This window comes from Trichoplusia ni, chromosome 24 (genome assembly GCF_003590095.1).
Source record: "Trichoplusia ni isolate ovarian cell line Hi5 chromosome 24, tn1, whole genome shotgun sequence".
NCBI classification, from domain to species: domain Eukaryota; kingdom Metazoa; phylum Arthropoda; class Insecta; order Lepidoptera; family Noctuidae; genus Trichoplusia; species Trichoplusia ni.
In genome coordinates, this window is record NC_039501.1 from 3,196,195 (window position 1) to 3,223,178 (window position 26,984).

Here is a 26,984-nt window from a genome sequence, read left to right on the forward strand (position 1 = left end):
TGCAACTAGTCTTACCAAATACTCCTGCAAATAACGCCCGTCTTTACACAAACGGCTAATGTTCTCAATGGCTATCAACCTCAAGAGAGGCTAACGGCTAACCTCTTAAACATAAAACCCCGACGACTGTCCTTTCGAAAGCTCTTTTATTTTCGGCCAATGATGGAATTAGGATTGCGATGATGGATTAGGCAAGACGTGTTTTTGGTGTTTTGGTTAACATACATGTGACTAAATAAGGTATATTTTTATTATCGTTGTGTTTTAATAGTATTAAGTACTATCATCATTCCCCTGCCCTTATCCCAATTATAATTCGGGGTCGGCGCAATATGTCTTTTCTCCCGTACCTTTCTATCTCACGCTATCGCAGAAAAAACACTCTTTGCAGCCTTATCGTCTTTAAACGTCATATTAGCTATTGTCGCAAAAAAATTGATTCGTTGTAAAAAAATATTGAGACAAGGGAATTTATTGATTGTGTCACGTGGGGTTTTACAAACATTCTAGTCACGCTCATTACTTTCATCGATGAAGATAAATAAAATGAAGCTTGATGTCTGAAGAGCATTTCAAAATTATGCGAACCAATGTAACAGCTACACATATGACACAGGTTTAATACCGATAAAATACTTAAAATAAAATCCACTTTCATCTAAAGCATAAAATATGTTTTCCAGCTTTAACGTGCAAAATCAAAGGATTTTGCACGTTAAAGCTGGAAAACCACCTCTTACGAGCAAATGAAAACCCCGAGTTAAAAATAACGTTGCATCGTCAACAGCCGGCCTGCCACCAGGTTTCAAACCGACAGTATCAAAGATGAGGGAAAGAGACGGTGCTCAACGCGATGTAGAGTGCTTTCTCGCTTCCACACAGCTGTAGTACTACTCTAAGGGCCGGAAAGCCCCCCGGGAGTAACAGGTTGCAAGTTTATCCGTTACCTAGTGACCCATTTATTCTAATTGACTCTTAGAATTTCTCGAGACATCCGATACCGCTGTTTATACTTCCCGTGCTGAGTAAAATAAGACTTTAATTTGAAATACGTCGAGTATTTTTAAGTGACTATAAAAAGGAAGAGTTTCTGTTTCGGTCTACTCAATAGTGTTATTTTAAGTAACCATAAATAATTAATAAATTAATAAAATATTTATGATAGAACCTTTTTTTTTCCTTACTGTTGTGCTTCTAACTGTGCTGTTGTAGATCAGAATATTTCACGTAGGTATAAGTTATGTGCTGATTTAGGCTGGTGTCAGTAGGGTGTGCGATAGAATGCTGTGTAATACACACCAACCAAATGTAGTAAACGTAGTACGGTGATTTAGTTTAGGCAATAAGAGACTCACACTTGTCCGAGGAGGCAGGTGACCATGTGTTTCTCTGCCTAACCAAAAAAGTATGTTGTTTTTATAATATCGACGGCAAGGGTAGGCGAGTGGTTGAGGTCACCACGCCAAACCCAATAAGCGAGTTAGTGTCTAAGTGTATTTGCACATGTGACTTGAATGCTTCTGAAACAATCCGCTTCACAAGGATGAAATTCCTTACTGCAGGACTCGTTATTTTTTAATAAAGAAAAATGTATTATGCAGTAATCTAAAAACATTAAACAACTTTTGCCCTAATTTTATTTAAGTGTTCTTTACTTTCATAGCACTTTTCGCCGGCTATTGTAGTTTATATTAATAAAAGAGAGCTTTTGATTACAATGAATTAAGAAGGGTAGGGTAACCTTTTCTTAGTAATGTTAAGTTCGCAGCGAAGAAATTAAATTCCTTGTAGGTTTGAAGTCAAGATGAAACGGAACTTAGAATTTACTTTAACTTGGATAGCATTTTCTTAACTTGTAGGTTTAAAATAGCCTTATATTTTGAAAAAGAGAATCTTGAAAATATGTCATGCATTTTCTTTTATAAAATTTTAGCTACAATGATAACTTTCATGAAGTTTTAAGGCTTTCATTTATACATACGTCCTTATTTATTGACACTTGTTAAATTATATTCAGTTCATTATCATTATCAACTCTACCTGAGATCATTATTGAACTACATCCAACTATCAAACTTCTGCCGAACGTAAACAAAATAATACGCAAACTTAGCAAATTGCAACCACTTCAGACATACAAGCTCGCTCTCCGCAAAAGTCCTGTAAACTCTACAAATTATTGCAATTTATACAAATATTCTCAAGACCACTTTAAAGTTATAAGTTATATTTTGTAAATCTACTTGGCAATTCGGGTCAGAATACCTCCTAATACCTTTTAAAGAGCTACTATTGTAGTGCAAGCGAGACAACGCCTTACACTTTGTAGAGCGCATCTCTTTTCCACAGTCAACAGTCCGATTTTAAGTGGTGGTGATAGGTAAAGGCCGACTAAGTCAAGAGGTTATCAAGTCGTTGCGACACACAGCCAAGCATCACTTATGCTTGTTCAAATTCTATCCTATGAGTGTTTCGAGGAGACAGTTCAAATGTCATTTGGTATATATTTCTAAATGTAGGTAGGTAGAGCATGTTTTGGGAGAAGGGGTTTTGTCTTACAGAATTATTGTGTGTTGAATTATTAAGGCACCTTTGTCAGTATGTTACCAGAATTGATGTCATAAACGGTGATAAATAGACAGTTGATGTGACAGTGACAGCTAATGGAATGTTTTTGTTTATTACAATAAAATTGTTGATTAATGTTACTTATTTTTAAACAAAAAAAATATTTTTATATGTGTTAAGGAAACTTTTTACTAATGTTAATTTTCTTTACAGGTAATTTGCGATATTCGTCTTATCATATCAATACGTATGTATTAATGGCATTATAAAGATATTTTTTCAATTTATTTTCAAATGCTTTGTTACTTATGAAATCAACAAATCGCTTCGAAACATTTGAGCTAGTCAATTAAAATTAACGATTGTAAGAAGCAAGTCTTTTGTGGTAAAAAAATGTGTCTATCCTTATTCGTGGGCAAATATTTATGTCTAAGTTCTAGTAGAATATTTATCTCATAACAACACAACAACAAGAATAAAAAAAACTGACGATGACAACCTCTTTCAAAAAGTACAAACGGTACGTAAGAACTGTTACTATGCCGGTATTCTGACAAAAAATGATCGTTATATATATGTCGGCGTAGCTCTCTTTTGGGTGTCAGGATAGCCGACATCGGGATAGGGTATTCAATAAAACACACATTCACGCCTCATTATCTCATTATCGTTTAATCCTAACCCTATCTAGACATATTCCCAACAACGCCCGCCCGTCACCGCTTGCTAAGCGAACTATTTTTCACCAATGAGGTTTTAATTATGATTTAGTTATTTATTCTCATGCTCATCTCCGACATATATATATGCTTTTTGTAGAATATTGAAACAAAAGATGTATGAAACAAATGAAATAAAAGCCAGTGCGCGCTCTTGACTGTTATACGAGTACCTGTACTTCATAATACAATAAAATAAATTGACATCTCTATCGCTGTGATGTATGATTTTTATGTGGTTCAGGCATATATCGGGTGCTAATCATGTGGGTTAAAAATAAAGGCAAATATAAGTATTCGCATATTATTCATAAACAAACATAGTTAAATAAAGGTACTTTAATTGTTATTAAAGATTAGCAGTCTGTTTGTCTGTAAGTTTGTTTGGACAGCTGAAATTGACAAATGTTATATTCTTGTAAACGGCAAACGTAAGCACAACGCGCTGCTAGGAAGTCTGTTGCGCCGCTTCTTCTCTCGCAGCTGTAGTACTTTGGAAATGGTGATGGGTGGGCAAAATGGGTGCTGTATCATGTAATATAACTAGAAAATAAAACATTAGTTAGTTAGTAAGCTAATTTGAATAAAAGTCATGATTTTCACAACAAAAACTAAAAACGTATTACTCTAAAAATTACTTATTAATTCTAGATTTTACTCGAATCCGACCTGTAAAAAGCAACATCTTCGAAGGCTCTTAGATCTAAAAATAAACACATAAGGAACCGATCAATATGTTATTAACAAGACATATTTATACGGCGCCATTGTCAATGCTCCGTCACATTTCGATCTCCGGCTTTTTTAGCCGACGTCCACAGGAAATTACTAGCCGCATTCATTCTGCAATTGAATATAATATTGAGAATCAAACTTAATATTGAGGTCCTTAAATATCTAAGTTTTGCTACGATTGAGTAATGCAAATTAAGTAGCGAGTGAATTTAAACATAAAAAAATATTATAATTTGATAAATCAAAATTTACAAAAAATGTTGAAAATTTGACACGAATTGTGCTTTTTCCTAAACACTTAAAATTGACGAATCACTTCAAAATTAAGATGAGTTTGTGACTAAAATGATACATAGAAGTGACGTCACGCTTATATTCACAGTAATTTGATCAATTAACATTTAGTCGTCAAAAGTAAACATACGTTTTCAATATTATTCATTAAACTTATGATTACTTGATGGACAAAATACACAATATATACAAAATGCTGTAAATATCGATATTGTCCCTCCAAAATGTTAAGTCATTAATCATGCTTTCCCAACAGCACGGATAACCAAGTTAAATGAGCTACCATGCCAAGGACAAATTTCTTTGAGGTAAAATGTTTAGATGTACCAAGGGCACACGGTGCAGGATGAAACGAAGTACCTTGTGATGAATTAATGAAGAAAATGTCATATTTTTTGAGTTATAATTTGTTTTTATGGTTTGCTTTCTATAAGACAGATAGGGAGAAAGAGAGAGACAGAAAAGAAAAACACGAGCATATAAGCCGCATGACTTGCAACTGAAAGCAAAAAGTGTCCTTACAACTTTTCGTATTTTTCCGACTAGCCCATTTTCGAGTAACTGCGTTCTAAAAAACTAACCTCTAATTGATAATTGTCTGTCTCAATTACTGGACAATTAAAAAAAAACCTTAAGAAATCTGTTTCTTAAAACAAGAAGTGTATCTAAAAAATGTATTATAGCTTTCTCGTATTGTATTTTAAGATTGCCAACGCGTGGGTAAGAATTAATTAAATTGTATAATTAATTTTTATATATCAGTAATTTGTATTTGTTTAATTTCTAATTATAATTTCATTTTCATTAAATAAAATTATTTTATAAATTTTATTATAAATTCAATTTATAAATTCAATTTCATCACAATATTTGACCTTTGTGACATTTTCTTGACATTTTTATATATCAGTAATTTGTATTTGTTTAATTTCTAATTATAATTTCATTTTCATTAAATAAAATTATTTTGAATGTAATTGATATTTGTGGTGTAAGATAATAAGACCTAAAAAAATCTGTAAACTTTTTATATGGGTTATGGACCTGAAATAAATGATTTTTATTTATTTATTATTTATAATCATTTTGAAATATTAAACATCTTATTTTCCTGAAATTGTATAAATAGAAAAGTGAGTTGGCGAGTCTATTTATAACAGCGTTTTTGGCTCTCATTTAAGACAAATTCTGAGTTGGAGAAAACTTGTGTGGATTTCTTACGAATAGGAATTTAATTTGCTGGGCACATTATTATACAGTAAAAGTTTATCTGTAGATTCGAAATTTGATATATTATAAAATACTACCTATTGCCCGCGACTTCGTCCGCGTGGTTAGAAGATAAGTTATGATTTATACCTGCCCTGTTTTGTCCACATTTTCCATTGTATCTTCGCTCCTATTCGTCGCAGCATGATGACTAATAAATATAGCCTAAAGCCTTCCTCGATGAATGGTCTATTCAACACAAAAATAATTTTTCAATTTGAACCAGTAGTTCCTGAGATTAGCGGGTTCAAACTAACAAACAAACTCTTCAGCTTTATATCTTCTTCTAATATATAAAATTCCCGTGTCACGATGTTAGTTACCGTACTCCTCCGAAACGGTTCGACCGATTTTTATGAAATTTTGTATACATATTGTGTAAGTCTGAGAACAGAACAACATCTATTTTTCATTATTAAATGATGTACTCCGGACTCCGGTTGGGTCCGAAACTAGTCGGGCTACCCCGATAAATACGCGTGAGTAAACCGTTACATCATTTAATAATGAATCATTCTCACGACAGTTACTATCAAAATCTATTTTTCATACCCCTAAGTGTTAAGGGTTGCTCACACTAAAAAAAATTATTTTATTTTTTGGATGATTTTTTTTTATAATGTGTCATTAAAAATACTCACAAGTAGAAATATTAAAAGATCGAAACCGATTCGATTTTACAAATATTAGAGAACAAAAAAAATACCTTTTAACAAAAACATTCCATGCCGCGTCTATTCTATTCTGAACTCTATACAAATTTGAGTCAGCTAAGTAGACTAATCTGGACATTTCATATAATATAACAAATCATTCCACTTACTTTCGCCCATGGCGTCGCTTACATCATAGTAACTGTTGATTGCTTCCATTTATGAGTTATGTGCGTACAGAAATAATTTATTAGGCAAAAAAAAGTTTGCTGGGTCAGCTAGTATTAGTATAGATTTAATTCGAAAATATCACAAAATCTACCAGCTTTACTGTTTGTGTTTCATAAGTTTTTACGCAAAATCATTTCAATGGATTTCAAAAAAGATTTGTATATTACTAGTTAAGTTTAAGTTTAGTTAAACTTGCTAGTTGAGCAAATTCCTCCCTAACCTCTAATCTTCCACTTATTACTCTCATAAGATAACCAGAATAAAAAACAAAAAACCAACACAAACGGCCTCAAATCAAAGCCTGCACGTTACTTGATAAACAAACGTAATTAGAGTTTAATAAAAGATGTGCTTCTGTAAATACCAAGGCTGGCCATTATCCATCCTCGTACAATATGTATAGGCGAGGTCAACCTCAACTGTCATTAATGGAGTTAATTTACTTTTGTTGTGAGGGAAAGGTCGCCTTTCAGGCTTACTTGTATAGGTTTTATTGTCATACTTTCTTTAGAGTTCCGTAATGGTTGGAAAATGAAATCCTATTACTGATACTCCTCTGATTGTTTTTCGTCCGTAGCAGGCTGTATCTCATAAACCGTGATAGTTAGACAGTTAATTTTTTCACTTATAATAGCGGCGACGGCTGTGCTATAACCGCATAAGTGATTCGATCACAGGTTAAGCTATGCTTGACGCGGTTGGTCCGTAGATGGGTGACCATCTTTGTCATAGCGAGTTCCTCCGTGTTTCAGAAGGCAACAACGTTAAATTGTGGGTCCCGGCTGTTATTCCTACATCTTTGACAGTCGTTACAGGTAGTCAGAAGCTTGAAAAAGTCTGACAGCCAGTCTAACCAAGGGGTGTCGTGGTGTTGCCCAGGTAACTAGGTTGAGGAGCTCAGATAGGCAGTCGCTCCTTGTAAAACACAGGTACTCAGCTGAAACAGGTTGGACTGGTAGCCGACCCCAACATAGTTGGGAAAAGGCTAGGCTGATGATCATGATGAATAGCGGCGATAGAAATACTCTATCGCTGTTATAATAAAACACTCTAAAGATAAAGATTGAGCTTTAGCAATAGTTGTAACTTCCTCCAGTCAAAAAAAGTTTTCTCTAATGGTTTGGCATAACTGATGACGAGGGACATTTAATCAAAATATTCAAGATGATTCTCGGAAAGTTGGTAACACTGTAAACGAGGAAAACGTTGGAGTAGGGAATATGAATAGGCCAATTATAAGTGCATTTAGCTAAACGTTGGCCAATTTGTAGCTACCTATTTGTTTCTAATATCGTATACTTTTTCCAGTTATTAATAGATAAATAACTGGATAAAGGAATTCTGAGCTGAGTATATAAAACTTTAATTGCATTGAACTTTCTTATTTATGATGTGACAACATCTTATAATTCGATAGAGCCGGCTGCACGCACGAAAAAATGCGGCGTTACCTCGCTCTCAGGCGTTTCATTATCAATTGTTTTTTAATGCAAAATTGTAATCATTCCATCAGTATTTTCTTATGATGTTGTTAAATTCAACTATCGTCAGTAAACCGACTTTTTAAGACAACCTAAAAATAAAAAATAGATATGAAAAATACTAAATTCCAAGCTTTTAATAGCCTCTCTGCTGCATAGCACAATCCTTATATCGGGTAACCAAGGCAAGCATCAATAAATGATGTAAACCAATCAGGGCTTTCCATACAATATGCAGCAGTAACGAAGGGTTCGTTACATGAATAATTCTATGGATTCACATGTCCTTTGTATGATTTACATATACATGTTGGGTACCAATCATGTATCTATGTGTAATATTAAATTATTCATCTGTTTTCAAGTTGAGAGTTAAAATAATGGCGTTAATAATTTCTGGAAACTTGAATGTATTTCTTTCTTCTTGTTTATTGCTATGGTAAAAACGGAACAATATTATTAAGTGTGTCCGTCCAACTGTCACCACCTCACGACTTACAATAGTCAGTTGAAATTTTCACAGTGCATTTATTTCCGTTATGGCTATAATAATAAAAATATAATACAAAAGAATATTATGGCATAACCTCAGGGTTCGACAAAAATAAATAGTTACAATATGCCACAATGGCGATCTTATCGTTAAGAGCAATCTTTTACAGACAACATTTGGATGGAATTTATACAGAATGCGAATTTGTGCAAATAGTCCACACTGCATAGTTCGTGGCTAAGCTGTAACTGCATAAGTGATTCGATCATAGGTTAAGCTATGCTTGACGCGGTTGATCCGTAGATGGGTGACGATCTTTGTCATAACGTGTTCCTCCGTGTTTCGGAAGGCACGTTAAATTGTGGGTCCCGGCTGTTATTCCTACATCTTTGACAGTCGTTACAGTTAGTCAGAAGCTTGAAAAGTCTGACAGCCAGTCTAACCAAGGGGTATCGTGTTGCCCAGGTTGCAACTGGGTTGAGGAGGTCAGATAGGCAGTCGCTCCTTGTAAAACACTGGTACTTAGCTGAAACCGGTTGGACTGGTACCCGATCCCAACAAAGTTGGGAAAAGGCTAGGCCGATGATAAGTCCACACTGCATAGTTAAGTAAATAATCGTAACAAAAAGTATATATAATGATGAAATAAAAGCATGTATTTTTATTCGGGTGAATTTTCGCCACCGTAATGTAAAAACGTTACTAGGTTACAATGCCTCAGGCAACTCTATGTAGAGCTCTCTAAAGCTTTTGACCCCATCTAAACCTTTTTAGCCCGTCTAAGAAAGTACTAAGTGCTATTCGAGTATTAGCCCAAATGTAGCGAAAAGTTTATCGGAACAGACATCTATTCTAGTCTTTATCTTGGGATCGAGTTGGGGTTTTACAGATTCTGGTCCTTGCCGCCTCAAGATAATAATTATGTTATAAGCGATTTAGGCCACGACCCGTTGCGCGAGACAATAGTTGCACAAGTATGTCCATAAACTCAGGTATAACCTACATCCCTTTGCTCTCATAGCCCATCATTGTCATCATCATCAGCCTTTAGTAGTCCACTGCTGGACATAGGCCTCCCCCAATGTGCGCCATAGCGCCCTGTCTTCGGCTTGCCGCATCCAGCATCCGCCTGCAGTCTTTCGCAAGTCGTCATCCCACCTGGCCAATGGGTGTCCGACGCTACGTTTGCCGAGTCGCGGTTTCCACTCAAGAACTCGTTCACTCCATCGGTTATCGGTTCTCCGTCAGATATGGCCAGCCCACTGCCACCTTAGCTTGCTAATTCTAAGAGCTATGTCGATAACTTTAGTTCTCTGTCGGATGTATTCGTTACGAATCCTATCCTTCAGAGAAACTCCGAGCATATCTCTTTCATTTATCAATGTCAACAGAGAGAGGTCAGGGTTCTCATTTTAGTGCCATCTAAAACACGGAAGCTTAGATATTTATGTCTAAAAGGTTGCGTACATTGGAATCGAACATGAACCAACTATGTACCAATATTTAGGATATGATGATTGACAGCTTATATCAATAATACATAAATATCAGATTAAAATGATGTTGAATATTCTTCTGCTTTTTCTATGTGAACTGTTAAGAAATTAAAACGTTAATTAGTTTTTATAAAGCCGCTTTATACGAAAAATACGGCAGTGAAACCTCTTTACTCTATCTATCTAAGTTCATGATAATTCGAATCATTCTTCACAATTCTTATATATTTCAGTGATTTTGAAGTCGCATTTCAGGCATTATATAAAATAGGTGTTTATTTTCTAAAAGCGTAGGCGGTCGTGTAAGTAATGTAACAAACGGCTTTAATGTGTTTCTAAAGGTCAGGAGAATTTTCAAAGCGACGTGTTTTCCACTAGAATCACCTGTATCGAGTTTCTACTGCTGTTGCAATGTTTTCTCCTTTGTTAACGTAACTACATAGATATAAGAGATATTTTTTGCTATATACGATTCGTGGACAGACGATTTATTTTGTTTATTTTTATTTAGATAAAAATCATTGGAGTATTATTTCTGATGGGTGTATTACGAAATATTTTTGTACTCTTGGAAAGATTATTATAAGCTTAATTTGAATGATTTTGAAAAACATGTGGACATGGGATAATTGTTCTTATGCATTCTTAACAGGAAGATAAATACCCAGTTTGTTTGGAAAAATATTTTTGCCTTTATTTAGGTCAGCTCGCTTCAGTTTTGCTAGATTAGCTTCAACATGGCGTATAGTCGAACTAAAATAAATCACAAAGTATACTAAGCGTACAAAGTACAAAACGACAAAATCTAACCGCGGAAAGCTCGCAATTTAGCCAAAACTCACAAACATTACAGCTTACATCAGTCCAGTCAAACATACTAAGTATAGTTTAATCAAATTCCTTTGTCGACCGGTTCCGGTGTAGCTGCATGACTGTGGTGGCCCCTGGTCCTCTGTGGTCGCTCACGTAGAGCTGTGGTCGTATCACTGATGTCGCAATTTTCTGCCCAGTTTCACGTAAATTCGAGGTGCAGTCGAATTCAATTTGTCTGTTAAAGTATTGTTCAATGAATTACTAACTATTGTTTGGCTGGTTTGTAGTTTGTTATTTGTGGCATTTTTAGAATTTCTTTTTGAATTTTTGTAGAGTCGTGCCGGCTTAGCGTCTTATTATATAACATGTGTAGATGCTTAGACGGAAATAATGTTTTATTCTATTTTGCATGGATCCTGGATTTTGCCTTATGTATCATTAAGGGTTTAATTTTTAGTATTCTTGACTAATGCTTTTCTTATATAAATGAAATAAAAGCAGTTAAAAGTTATAAATCTTAACCTTTTTTTAGCTATTGTTGTATATGTTTCGAATTATTTACATTAAAAAAATATACAAATTTTACAAAAAAAAAGCACCCAAAATAGTTTTTCTCGTTTATTCTATTCAACTACATAAAATACCACACAAAGAACTTGATCCCCTGCAATCGAGCCTTAACTGTTTATTAAATAAAATATTAACTCTCTGGAATTTGGAAGTGTGCCCAGTGTATGACAATAGGGGCGTCGGCCCGTAAATGGGGCATTATGACCCCTACATAGATATAACGAAGTATGTAGAGCTTGTTGTCCGTCACAAGTTGATTGGATGTATTTTATACTGCCTAGTATGTAGGTGAATATCATAAGCAAATTCGTTAGTGCCTGGTACCAATTACGGTAGTTTTTTTATTCAATTTTAAGTATAGAGGTTAGAATAAGAGTACTATAAGTACTGGGCACTAGTAGAACTACCCAGTAAACAGCATAGATCTAGAATTACTAACTATTGTTTAAAAATTGAATTGAACTTTGAATTTCATTTCAATTCATCATATTTTTATTTGTCTCTCCTTTTAGATTGCTTTTGTAACTTTTTCCATAAGCAAATAAAAATATTAACATATACCAATTGTTGAATAGTATATACTAAAACTCAGGCAAGATATTTCAATTGCACACATATTAAAAATAGAGTCTTTGACCCACAAGCCTATTACTACAAGCTCTCCAATAAAACTGTGTCAACACAAATCGACATCTTCCTCCAACCCCTTTTGAAACCAAGAACCCAAGTTAATCTTCAAAAAGCCACAACTCTTACTAGGACATGTAGAGTATGTTCTTCGACTCAGTTCGTTACTGCTTCGCAAGTCTGGAGGGCTCTCGACGCAAGTGTCTGCTCGCTTTGTCAGCTCTACGCGAGAGCTGCGCCGATAGACACTCAACACTTGACACTAGAATAAATAGTGCTGTGGCGTGTCAGCTGTTTTTGTTGTTGGCAATTTGAATTGATTAGTGGTGTTGTGTTTGAAAGGGTTTTTTTATTCAATTAACGATTGAATTTAAATTAGAACATTATGCGGTTTATAAATTTGAGATTTTGGGATTACAGGAATGGGTTGTCATTCTTGGGTTTTATTATAAATACTATTTATGTTTTAATGTCAAAATGTTGTCGTTTTATAGAGAGCTCAAGAGTTTATTTACACTTATCATAGGCACCGATTGACATATACGTATTTTTTGAAAATTGACAAAATTATTGTTTTTTTCACTCAAATGCCCAATTAGGCTTTAGTCATTCTGAGAAGTCGTTTAAAGTCATTTCTCACATACATGCAAAAACATTCTCCATTTTTATTCACACATACCACCTAAAACACTAAAACGATAAACATTCACACGAACAATCCTACAAATTGCGAACTAAAAATTCTTGAACCCACAAGAATTTGACATTCTACAATGTAGTATTGCTATGACGTCATTTCCTTAAAGTGAAACCTTTGTGCACATCACAAAGTGGTTTCAGCAAAATTTACCTTGCCTTTGTTCTGTAGGCCACGATGTTGTGTTGGTATTATTATAGAGCAAAAGGAGAGCTATATTTTGTTTGATAAGTATTTTCACGAAGGAGAATTGCGCTAGTTTTGCTTACTTTACGTGTAAAATAATCAAGATATTTTTTTGCATGATGATAATTATGATAATATGAATTAGTCATTTAAATTTAATTGAAAAGATCAATATTGACTACCGCTGATCGGCAAAGGGCTGTGGACTAAGTTTCTTTAAGGTTTGCTTACATAAAATAAAACTATTTTATTTGGGCTCTATGCATATAAGGCTATGACGAAACGTGATACGAAAATTATAAAACGAGACCAAATAGAAACATGTAAATAAATGATACTGATTTATTTATCGTAAATAATATTTTAATATTATAAAGAGAACTAGTACAAGCTATAAAATAACAACAAATTAAAAGGTTTAAGATCAAAAGGGTCCTTTGGTAAACGATACCCTTGAAACACAATCCCTCGGCACTCAAGCAATTCAAATAAAACATTCCAAAAAAATAAACAACATTAAAAACACGAACCGGGTAAAAAATGTTACCATACCCAAAAATATTAAATGGTCCCTTTTTTGTGGGTAAAAAGATTTATTTTAATGGCTGTTATTCAGCTGTGATTCTGAGAAATCTATAAAAAGTTATGGCAACATTTCAAAGGTTGTCGCCAGATGTGTCGTGTCATTTCTTTAAGATTATGGGCATTTGAAAAACACAAAAGGGTTTCATGTTTTTAGAATGCAACTTAAAACAAAAATGAGTCTAGGAATTTTGGAATGAGGGAATATAAGCTCTTGATTAGACTTGAAAATTTACCTAATTTGAATGATAATATAGAACTTACGTATTCTAAAGTCATTTATTCAAATGAGGCTACTTACTAGCACTTTGACATAGATATAACCTTGATTGTCTACCTATCACTGCTTAGTTAGTGCCTTGCCTGTGGAGTAGGAACGGGGCGCTACAAAGTCCACAGCAGTACACTGTTTTTCAGCAAAAAAAAAAAATAGTAATGTATGATTTTTCCACGTTTTTCTACACTCACTTTTCTTGTTTGTTTGTTTGCCGTTCTGATTGGATTTTTGTAAGTCAATTTTGAGCTACTTCCGATAAGCTAGCAGGCTGAAAGTTTCATGGTAGCTTCAAACCCGATGACATTGCAATTTACACCTAGAAAACGGCTGGACCAATTGAACGGCAGGATAATGAATGGAGCATTTAAAAGCGTGGGTTTTTACTACACTAATTGTACAAAATAAGCTCTGGTTTAGACTATTTGACTTTGTGTGAAATATCTTATTATGGTATGCTTATAATATGTCTCTTTGCAAGTTCCACACAAACATCCAAGTCACATGCACAAAGACACCCAGACTCAGAACAAGCATCAACATCAACCCGACATAGCTTAGAGTAATTCATATTACAATAAATGACAAAACACCAGTAAACATACACATAACACGTCTAATAAAACGCCTTCATTAGAACGTTAATCATCCTATGATTACCTCCACAGTAATTAGTTTCGGATCAAATAATGATATTTTATGAGATTTCTCGCCGAAAACCGAGATGAACGCATGAACGATATTAATAATCTTGTTTGTTTTGTTATACGTTAGTAACAATGTAAGAAGAATTTCTCTAATCTTTGCTTGTACTATGAGCAGTTATAGATGACTAGCTATTATTAAATGATGTAACGGTTTACTCACGCGTATTTATCGGGGTAGCCCGACTAGTTTCGGACCCAACCGGAGTCCTTAATCATGAGCAGACGCGGCGGGATCGCGAGTCGAACTTGACTAGCTATTGCCCACGGGGTCGCCCGCTACATATCGAAAATAAACCCACGAGAACATGGAATCGTGATAAAATTCCTGTGTTAATCCTGGTTATAAACTATCTGTATACCAAGGTTCGTCTAAATCCGTTCAGTGGCTTCCGCGAAAAAGAGGAACAATCATCCATACATACAAACTTTCGCGTTTTTGATATTAGTAGGATGGTATTGTGAAAGAGGGACGGCCCTATAGTTGATCATCGAAACCTAGTTATGTTGATTTATCCACGTTATGATTCTTGCGATCTCCCGTCTTTATATCTTTAGTACCATGAATTTTACTTGTCTACCAAATGTTTTCTGCTGGATTATTTTTAGTTGCTTTTTCAGACAAATCCAGGCCAATAGACAATATACAACGAAGATCTATTTCTCGAAGCACGACTTAGAAAATATAAATCAGGACACATAATTAACACGTACCTTAATAATTGTTATTGTAACACTCGATACGAGAATAGAAATATATGAAAACAATCAGTGGGTAGCGTGTAGGCGACTCATTATATAAGGAGGGGGGTGAGGGGGTTATTTACTGGGAACTTTTATTCCTATTATTGGGAATCCGTAGGCTTTGAGTTTCTTGTTTGTTTACTTTATGGGAATGTGTAGGACAGAGTTTTGTGGTACCAGTAATAATATCTGATATAGCTGTTGCCCGCGACTTCGTCCACGTGGTTAGAATTTTTCCCGTTTTTTCCACATTTTCCATTGTATCTCCGCTCCTTTTAGTCGCAGCGTGATGTTATATACCCTATAGCCTTCCGTGATAAATGGTCTATTCAACAAAAAAAGATTTTTTCAAATCGAACCAGTAGTTCCTGAGATTAGCGCGTTCAAACAAACAAACTCTTCAGCTTTATATATTAGTAAGTATAGAGTATAGATTATTAAAAAAAATATGAGCAATTTGGGAATTTTGGGAAAAATAAAAACCATAAATATACGATGTTGAAAGATTTTTTGTATATTGAAATTATTTAAGCAACACCTAATCAATCTATTAGCAATGTATCATCATCCTTGCCTTTTCCCAACTATGTTAGGGTCGGCTTCCAGTCACACTGGATTGAGCTAAGTACTAGTGTTTTACAAGGAGCGACTGCCTATCTGACCTCCTCAACCCAGTTACCTGGGCAACAAGATACCCTCTAGACTGGTTCCAGCTTCTGTATGTGCCTTACGTGCCTTCCGAAACACGTAGGCTTCCAATCTCCTAGCAATGATGATGCAATTTTATTGTCATGAAATCGATCTAAGTTTCAATAACAAAAACAATGATAAAAACAATTTGATTCTACACCCGGTAATTTACAACAACGTCCAACGCATCCGGAACCACGTATAAATTATGTAGGCGTAACGCCGCCATTTTGTTTACTTGTCAAGTCCGCCATTTTAACGTGAAGAAATGAACGCCAGCAAGCGTGTAATTCCGACGCAACGAAATACGGTTAACGAATAAGTAATATAGTAATGAGTGGAATATTCATGATTTCTTTTGAAAATATTATGTGGGAATTTTCAGTGAGTATTCTTGTAAGAAAATTTTCGTTTCATGTTGTTTAAAATAATGTTCAAGGGAGCATATACTGAGGCAGGACTCTTCCAGCTATGGACTGCATTGATCTGATATTATTAATTAAAAATTTAAGTTTTGTAAAGCTTTGGAAGTTACGATGCCGTTCTTTGACTGCGTGGTGACTTGAAGGAAAGAAACTGAATGTGAAAAGACAATGCTATTGAGTTACTGTTAAAGATACATACTATGGCGACACATATTTCAGCAATAATAAAAACAAATGTTTGATTAGAAAAAAATACAGTTAATTTATCCGCAAATAATTTGCAGATCATATGCACTTAGAGTCATTACTGTAATATTTAAAAAGTGCCTGAAAATGGTATTGAAATAAAAAAATATCATTTTTAAAATTAAAACCTCATTAAAGTTATATAGCTCAAAATTTAACATAGCAAAAACGTTGACTTGAATCTTTTTTGAACCAAGTTGTGAACTCCCTGTATAATGTATAGTGCATGCAAATGATTTACGAAGTTCCGAGTCCCGTTTCCTCCGATGCCTTACTTGCCATTGTTTATTTATACTTGCTTTCGGCAAGGTCTTGCCTCTACCTTCCTCGTTCATAAATAATTTAAATGAAGAAAATACTGCAGAAGTAGGTTTAAGTTTTCATCAATTTTGTGTACTGTTTGTATAGTTAGATGTAGCGAAATGTAATGAGGTTTTATTGTTAGTCAATTTCAGGCATGTTTGTGTCATGTTTTTTGCTATTTTATTAGGACATAATATAATTTATTAAAGGATTTAAGATATATTTAGGTAATGAGCAAAGTGTTGACCCAAATTATTTATCTGCTTTGAAATTTTCTTCTCATAGTGCCATCTCCCCCCCCCCCTCTTTTGTACCAATCACGTAGATTTAGCAGCCAAGACATTCAATATGCAAAAAATAAAAAAAACTATAGTAGTTTCATAAATCAGTAAAAGTAGTTACTTTACGGACCAAAACTCCCAAAAATAATGTTGCCAGTACAAAAAATATATTCAGCATGTAAAACCTCGGTCCAAACTTATAAGCAATAAATTAGGCGTGTTCAACATCATGGTATGCGTGTAAACACCATAACGGGTGGTAAGGGAGGTTTTACCTAAACTGTTTTACATGGAGAGATAATTATGGTTTTATTATACACGGTTTTTTCAGTAAAGATTGGAAAGGAAGACCATCTTTGTCATAGCGAGTTCCTCCGTGTTACGGAAGGCACGTTAAATTGTGGGTCCTGGCTGTTATTCCTATATCTTTGACAGTCGTTACAGTCAGAAGCTTGAAAAGTCTGACAGCCAGTCTAACCAAGGGGTACGTCTTGTCCAGGTAACTGTGTTGAGGAGGTCAGATAGGCAGTCGCTCCTTGTAAAACACTGGTACTTAGCTGAAACCGGTTGGACTGGTAGCCGACCCCAACATAGTTGGGAAAAGGCTAGGCCGATGATGATGAATTAAGTAATACTGTTCTTTTGAACGCTATTTGAAAAGTCTCTTTAAAAGTTGGATGAGCTGTTGTTTTTTTTTTATAATATTGTATTTCTATTAGATGTCTATACTCATCCTTTAGGTATCTAGAAAGTAAAGACTATTGTATAACACAAAAGTGAACAACAGACAACAATGAACAGTGAATTAATTTTTTACCTTACGCCTATGTGAATGTAGCGAAATGGCCAAGCTACATATTTTGAATAAGGTGTAGATTTTTGAAGTTAGGCTTTGTAGAGTTAGGGCGTGTAGTGTTAGAACGCTTGGCTCTACGTGGGATCTGATAACTTTTTGACAGTGCGTGTCATATGGGCTCTTCTTAGCAACATTTCACATGAAAATTTTTATGGTGGGTTTTTTTCTCTTTAAAAAAGAAATCTGTAATTCAGAGGATTTTCTCGGAAAAACACTTCCAATACATTCTCAGCTGTTTTCAGGATTAAGAATCAATTGTAAATCTGTATAAGAGCCCATTTGCTGCAAAGCACGTATTTAAGTGCGTACTCAAGAGCCACAAGGCGCCATTATCAGAATGAAAATAAGGTACAATTGCAAAGAGATGTTATAAGTACATTTCAAACAGGAATTTTTCGTATTATAGAAAAATGTACCTGTGTTACGCGAAAAAATGTTTTGTGGTTTAGTTATAAGGATCAAAATTGTGTGTCGATGATCGGGAAAATGTTACAGTGCGGTTTTTTTGGGAAATTCCAGTGGTACGTGAAAAAGTGTTCTGTGGTGTTAGGATAAAGACCAAAATTGTATGTCGATGATCGGAAAATTGTTACGGTGCGGTTTTTTGGAAAAATCGTAACGTATCTACATCGACTGCGATTCAAGATATATTTTTTACATTCAAAGGCATCGCATTTTTTGTTAACTCCTTTATTTTATATTGTACGTCAGGTGTAAGGAATCGTAATATTCCGTCCTGCTTCCACAATAAAAATAAACTTAACTTTTTCGTGCCTATGCAATTGTATAAAAAGAAAACAATGTACCATTCTTTTTATTTAAGAAGATATCACTAATATAACACTAAAAACTACAATAGGAAACCTCTTTTATTCTGTTCATCTCATTGTTGAACAAATCATATTCTATTCTATCCGACAGCAAATAAAAATAAAGATAACGTTACAAAAGTGTTAAAACTAAACATCTGAAATGTCACAAAAAGGCTGAAACCCTAACATTTAACAGTTAAGGCCATCAGCTTTACTGCCTCCACGGTAAAACGGTCTAGTTTATATCCTTACAAGAATACCAAGCTTAGCATTATAAAAACTGGTTAAGGCTGTTTTGTGATGACACGAAATTGTTGGTTGTGGACTTTATGTGACTTTGGGAGTACACCACTGCTGTACACAGGCATTTCTCTGCTTGGGGAAGGTACAAGCATGGATCGAATCAGTTTCCAATATTTGAAATCAAGGCTTCCTCACGACGACTTCACCTATCGTCAGGTGTCTTATAACAATTGATAAAGTGCAGATGATGTACTTAAAGCTATAACAACAAATACTAAAAAATAATAAGGTAAAGCAACGCTTATTACGCTCATAAATTCGTCATCCAACCGATTTGTTTAACTTAAGCATATTTGTACGAAATCTTCTGTTTCGCGGAACTGACCATTAACTAAGTTCTTATCACTATTTCTCTGCAAAATTATAAACGACACTTAACATATTCAAGATGATATTTAACATGAAAAAACCGCATCCAACATAGCAAAAAATCATGCCGAGTCTCCACAGCTTTCACAGTTGTAAACAAAGAACACCGTTAAACCACGAGCAGCTATTTTAAAAAGCCTTTATTTTTACTCGTTAGGTGTCTCTGTCCTCACGTTTCGAAATAATTTACAATGTTAGCGTTCTTCGTTAACATTTTTGGAGATCCGCACCCGCTCTAAATGGTGCACCTCACGAATGTACGAGGAAAATTTTATGAGAGGAATGGCGATGGATAGTTAAGCTTGCCATCACCCCTGCTATAATCACCATGACTATTCTGAAAAAAATGTGCTGACAAAAAAGAAGAAGTCGAAGGAAAATTGGTACTGCTAAAGCTGTAGCCTAGTTCCACAATATGACACTGCTTATAAGATTTATTTCCAGAAAATATGGGCTATAACTCTATATTTTAAGTCAGTCTAAAGATTGTATTTTATAAGCCATTAACTGCAAACCGAATTAGACGAAGAAAAAAATGGTTACCCAATTGTCATAAGATTGCTATCAACTATTAATAAGTTGAAAGAAAATAAAATGTCTTTTGTGCTCAAAGATCTTTTAGGGTATTTTTAAATGTAATTTATTTGTATGGAACCCAATACTCTGCTTTGCTGGCTGAACCACTGTTTAATTAAAATTTAGCGTAAGAGCAACTCTTTTTATACAAAGAATAAAGTCTGTTAATATCTTCCAGAGATTTAAATCTAATTTTAAACCGTAATTAGTAAGTGGCAAAACCCCTGACAGAGTCAAAATTAAAAGCTTTTTATTTTATGTCTTAAAATTCATCCTAATATAATAGAATAGGCCATTTCTTTCAGGATGGCTGAAAAGAGGCTAGAAAAAATAGTAGGAATCGTGTCCCAAACTAAACTTGTATTATTTGCTGTTATAGCGATCACGAAAACAAATCATTATAGAAAAACTAAAAATAAACTATTAAGGTTTCTGCCTAGACGGAAACAACACAGTGGTGCTTAGCCATTCTTTAGTCAGTCTTTATAATTAAGTTACGGAGCCTGAAAAACGCTCTTTTGAGACGCTAAATACTAAATAAAATCTAGTTGTCCCGCTCAACATCTAAAGCACTACTTATAACAATATTGAATAGACCACATATGCCTATAGCAAATGTATTGACGTATCATTTCCTTTCATACATTCTCTCTTGTCAAGTACCCTCATAAATTCCCCAATATCCAATAATACAGATCTCGATTCCGATAGAAATATTACGGAATATATGAGTATCAAGATAAATTCGAATATTCACCATTCCACCACTCATCTGCTAAGTTACAAGTCCTTCACTTCGAAAAACCAACGAATTACATCAAAGTAAAGAATTCTTGACCCACATTTCAAAATTTCGTCGAATTCACGAAAAATTATGCTCGACGACGTTTGATAAAGTTTAGCTCGATTCAAAGGAAAGTGTTTGTTTGGCATCGTACCCAACTTAGCTGATAAAACTACTTAAAGTTTCTTTGACATGCCAAGGTATCGGCACCTTGATTTTAACCCTGTGGTAGTGGTATAAGGTTGAAATTTGCGTAGCAAGGTATTCTGTTTGTTTTTGGAAATGCCAGTTTTACTGAAAAACATTTTGGGTAGAAATAAATGACTTGCGTTGTCAGCGTCTTTATAATTTAAAAACCTTTGTTCGGGATGGTCAGTTTTCAGGTCACCTGATTCAGAAGATAGTGAATATTAGGGGGAAGTCCCGTAACGCCGGACGGCACCTAGCGCCGGACACTCGTACTATTGAAGTGAGTGTCGACCCGTTCGATTCAAAATACAAGGGAAAGGGGTGCGGGGATCACACAGGTACAGGATCACGCGCCGCGCCTCGCCAGTGACGTACACGGCCACGGCAGGGGCCGCTGATTGCAGTTTTAGGTGCGAAATCACGTCGTCAGCTAAATATCAATGTAAGTAATTCTAGTATATTTATGCATTTACATTTGAGTGGTGCAACGATAAAAGTGGTACTCGATTGTTATCCGTAAAATGGTAGAATATTATTAAATCCTTTAAATAATTTTAGTAGATACTACCTAATGAACGAAAACGTCTGTCCCTTAACACCGGACACTAAGTAGTCCCTTAGCGCCGGACAGTAAACATATTGATATTCCTTGTGAGTATTTACGTCATTTATTATAATTATTTATTTTTATTTTAGAGTATAGAAGAAAGAAGATAATAAAAATGGAAGAGAAGAAAAAGAAAGGATCTTGGGAGTCACAGAGCTTACAAACTGCTATTAATAAAATTATGACAAAAGAACTGAGTGTAACCTAAAAAAAAGGAAATAAAATCTAAGTTTGAAGTAGGAACAGAAGGTAAAGGAAAGCATACCAAAGGAAAGAGCGTAGACAAGAGAAAAGAAGCGACAAACGTGAAACCTAAAGAAAAGAAAAGAAGTGAAGTAGAAACATTGACTGAAACATCAAACACAAACATAACAATTTGCTTAGTTTGCTTAGAAGCCTCTGAGGAAGCCTGGATCCAGTGCTCGTCCTGTCATGGGTGGTTACATGAAGCATGTGCAGACACTCCAGAGTCTGGAGATGGCTACATATGTGAACGATGCAGGTTATATTGAAATATCCGGTGCTAGGGTATGGCACAAATATTCGTCCGGTACTAGGTGCCACTTTTTAAAATTATATTTTTTGTAACCAAAGTTTGATTGATGGTATTAATTATTTTTAAGCAGAGGTTGCATTTTTGTTAATTTATTTTGATTTCTAACTTTGTTATCTAATATAAGTCATAATTGAATAAACATTTTTTGAAATATTCTTTGTTTTATTTATAAATAACCTTAGGTGTCCGCCACTGGGGGACTTCCCCCTAAGTATTTTTTGGACCTTGTGATTCAAGAGATTTCTCGTTTGTGTAAGATCCAATAACCAGCTTCAACTTTCTGAATGTATCGATAACTTTCTAAATTGCATTATCGTGGCATTAAATGAATAACATCATAGAAATGCTTTAGAAAACCATCAGATATAGTTACTCTTAAATCGCAACTCTCACCGATAAAAGAAACCTAAAGTAATTGCACGACGCGGCGACGTGACTAAAATATTTCCTTCTATTCCAGAAGAAAAGCAAAAAGAATCAGAAGAGAAATCAGAAGAGCAGGCGGCGACAAAGATCCAGGCAGCTTTCCGTGGTCACCGGACGAGGAAGTCAATGAGCATGAAGACCAGCAAGCAGCAGCAGCAGCAGCCGGAGCCGCAGCCGACCAAGGCCGAGCTGGAGGCCGAGTTCAGGGCTGATGATAAAGGTAAGAATTGTACTGTGTCCGTATTGGGAATAACCTTTTGACAGGTCATAGAATTTGCTGCGATAGGACGAGACATTTTAATCATAATTTCAGGCTACTATTGATAGTATATCATTAAATAGTCAAAGTTAATTTAATATTATTCACATTGGGTTTTAAAACTCAAAAGGAATCCAATAAATCGTCAAAAATCCGCTTTTTCAGTTTTTTGCCAGTCTAGAGGAATACCACTAGTCTTGGAAATATATTGCAGTCTTTAAACTACTGGATAATTAATACCAAAATTTTTAATCTTTCTTATGACTTCATTTATTTGACATCCCGTAATAGTAGTTCCAAAACAATCACAAAAAAAAGCGTCACAAATATGTACTTCTATACAGCTATAAATGCCTCCAAAGTCCCATTGTTTCAAAGCAAGAACGAAATGACAGAACCAATCTAGAAAATCCTCTGTTTTATCTTCCGTTCGTAAATCAACTTGGCTCTGATAACATATCACTAAAACTCGACGACACAAAGTACCTACATTTTTCGTCTTACAATTTATTGTTCCGAACATTTGTTACAACTCTCATTTGTAAAGATAATATCGCCATAGTTGTTTTTGAAATTGTAAAGTTATTTGCCTAGAATAGACTAGCAAAGTCTAAGTTTACTATTTGAATTTGCCCCTACATTTTTTTGTGCAACTTTTATTCAACTATCCCAGCAAATCTTATTCCAGTTATCAACATCATTTATCCGATGGAATTTCAGTTTCAATAGGCCAATATCTCACGTATAGACGTTAAATATTATCATGTGAATAATCAAAGGAAGAATAACATAAGAAAATAGAAGGACTGCAATTTTTCCGGATAGAAAATCATCTAATGACTGCCTCCGCTTTGGATTGAGTAAAAGGGAGTGTTAGACTTCTACTGACTTAAACCCACCCATGTTCGTTATTTTTCCTTTCTTGTACCAGGGCCACGATAACAATTTCGGACAATGCCGCTGCTCTGGCATGCATCAGCTCTTAATGGACTACACAGAAGAACTATACCCTGCAATGAGAGGAGAGTTATGACTAAAAAAAATATATCATCCAGAGCCGTTGCTACACCTCAGCTGGGCACAGATATCTTCATCATTCACACTCTCCGAACCTTTTGACAAAGTGTGTTAACATTAATTAAAATAAAATGAGCTGACATAATTACAATTCTTAAAGCCATCAAAGTCTAATTATCTGAAGCTCGGGTCAAACTCAAGGATAAAATTCATAATCCACTTTGTTTCGAGCATCGAATCAAATATTAATTCCTTTGTTTATTCTGCTTTGGCCTAGTTTGCTTTGTATCTTTAAAGTTACTGATAACAACAACCGATTAACCGAAACACGTCGTTTTTCGGCGGGCTTAAACTTTAGACTTAACACTTCACATACAATATTATTGATATTGTCTAGATTTTGTAAGTGTGTCTGAGAAACCATATGGTCATATTCGCGGCAGACACTTTAGTTAGTGACGTTTCTCGGTACTAATAACAGAGGCACCTTGATACAGAACTGAGTAATCTTTGTGAATGTGCCTTTAAGCACGTGTGAGTGTGTGTACCTAGAATCATAATTATAACGTTTAATAGTAAAGTTGACTCAAATACCCTTGAACTCCACTCAAACTAATTTGAGTCCGAATGAAACTATCAAATATTTTGATCTGTTTGCGTCAAACGGTTGCATCAGCTTAGCGGCTTGGACATTAGCATTCGGAGAATTCACTTCGCCTCAATTTGGAAATTACCCTGCCTGACAGAGGAATAATAAATTGGAACTTTTTTGTAAATGTTATTGCGTTAAACTTTGGAATTATTACGACGGAATTTTGCCTTACTTCCTCCTGGAGTTTTAATTGAAGGACTTATTTCGAAAAAATGTTGTAAAAGTATTTTATCTTCTTACTTTTCAAGTTTGGCTGTCTTTTTAGATCTATATCAGAAAAATCTCTTGCGGAAAATGATGACTAAATCTTATTACTTGTATATTGTAATTGAACTCTTTTTTTAAGATACTACGTTTTTTTCTGCAATCTCATCCAAAATGTCAACATAGTTTATCATTGCGACAATTACTTTTGTCATTTTATTACAACTTTACCTAAAACCTCCTTTTAATCCGGAATAAGAGGTAGTGATAAAATTTTATTAACAGTACTTAAGTGCTTTTGAATCGTAGCCTATTTACAACCGAATGGCCTGAACATCTCTAGACATTATTGTTTATTTCTGTTACTTGGGCACCAATCACCATTTCTTAGGATAAGTGTGACTGTAAGGGTAGTTGAGTAGTTTAGGTCGTAAAATTGAGCTCAGTGGCTTACCATGGAAGACCTATGGCCAGTAGAGGACTGAAACGGGCTGATGATAATGATGATAGACCACCACGAAAAACCCACTCTGCGCGATGTTGCGGGTATGATACCCACGCAGTTTCAAATTTGTGACTTATGAATGCTTATTCTGTGTCTAGGTGTGTTGTGTATGTGACTTGAATGTTTGTGATACCCCCCGCGACACAAGGATGAAATTCCTTAGTGGATTTTTTTACAAAGAAAAAAAGGTGTAAAAGAGACATCGCTCTACATGTATTGTTCTGTCTCGCTTTGTCAATTACTCGTACAATATTATTTCTATGAATGGTTTTAGGCCACCTATATCTCCATTGAATCTCCATTTTACAGTATCTTCAATTTAATCAACATTACTATTGAAAGCACTTCTTTGTCTATGCTTAGTTTAATAGATTTTAATTAAGTTTCGATCGTTAGGATTTTCAATGGGCCCATCCTATTACTAGATAACGACAGGTAATAGTATTTTAAATTGGGTTCCGTTAATTACTTTAAGGTAACGATTAAAATTTACTAACGTCTCAAATGTTAGTTTAGAAACTGTGTTTTAATGCTCGCAGTTTTTGAATAGGATTTATAATTAACAGTTTACGTAAAGTATTTATTATTTTCTTTGATTCATTTAGGCATTTAATTCATTTAGCCTCACACTGAATTTTAAAATAGAAACCCAGTTTTTAGAGTCTCTCAACTAAACCATTGGACCCTGTGGGTACGAAAAGGGACATCAGAGGGCTCAGATTCGGCTGCTATGCTTATAGCTAGACAGGAGTTTTTAACAAAAAAAGTATTTCCCGAAATAAAAATCTACTCGAAATCACGATTTGCGACTAATTTTTGTTGCAGTTTTGTTTTTTTTTGCTCTATTTTTACGAAACGCTCAGTGACATGGAGACTAGAAACAGTAATCAAAATAAAAATTTAAGCATTTAAGCCTTTGGGATCGGATATATTCTGACTCATGTCTTAAAAAACGATAACCTTATTAATAACCATAAGGAAACCTTACAAGACTTTAACTAGACAAAGTGTCTCCCACAATTTACTTCAACAAAATGACTAAATCAATTCGGAAAAGCCAAAACGCCCTTCCCATTTCCGTCGCTAACAATTTCACGGAAGGCTTTCGGAAAATCAAGGAGATATTGAGTGACAGTGTTTGCCTACAAACCACTAAGCTTTTCGCCCACCCCTATTGCCTCAACAAACAAATCCAAATTACCCCAAAGAGGTTCAAAATATAATTCCCGTACCGTAAGTCTATATTTACACTGATGATAAAAAGGCTAAGGTGTGACGAAAATGCTGAAGGAATTGTCAATGTGTGTGTGATGCTTTTTTCATGAACAAGCTGCATTCTTGGTACCAGATCAGTTGGCAAAGACGTAAAGAAGGGAAGAAGGTAGAGTATAGAAGGAAATTTGAAAAGTCCTCTTTCTATTGCTAAAAGTAACCTACATTCTGACAAAAAAAATTGTTTTCAAAACCTAATTAGCGTAAGACACATATAAATAAAAAAATACAAGTAAAAATTAATTTGGGCCGAAAACTAAATTAAGGCCAGTAATTATCTGTAGTAACAAAATATTCCTAAGGAAACCCGTTTTGTTTTATAAATTTGAAACACAAAACAAATTATCCGAAAAGTCGATATATTTTAATAAGCGCCCGATATCAATTTAAATAAGATTTACGGAACAAATGTTACAAAATTGTTAGTTATTTGAAGCCATTTTCCTTTGAAATCTTTGATCCCGATATAATTATTTTCTGGAAATAATTTAAGAGGAACTGATCTTTGAAAGAATT

At 34.7% G+C, this 26,984-nt stretch overlaps 1 protein-coding gene across 1 annotated transcript in view; it reads left to right on the forward strand.

The window, feature by feature from the left end:
* LOC113505075 (sperm surface protein Sp17-like) overlaps positions 1-26,984 on the forward strand; it is a 187,157-nt gene that overhangs the window by 101,254 nt on the left and 58,919 nt on the right. Inside the window, exon 3 of the mRNA XM_026887584.1 lies at positions 22,594-22,779. Within this exon, the coding sequence (XP_026743385.1) occupies positions 22,594-22,779 (186 nt within the window). The remainder of the gene's footprint in view (positions 1-22,593; positions 22,780-26,984) is intronic.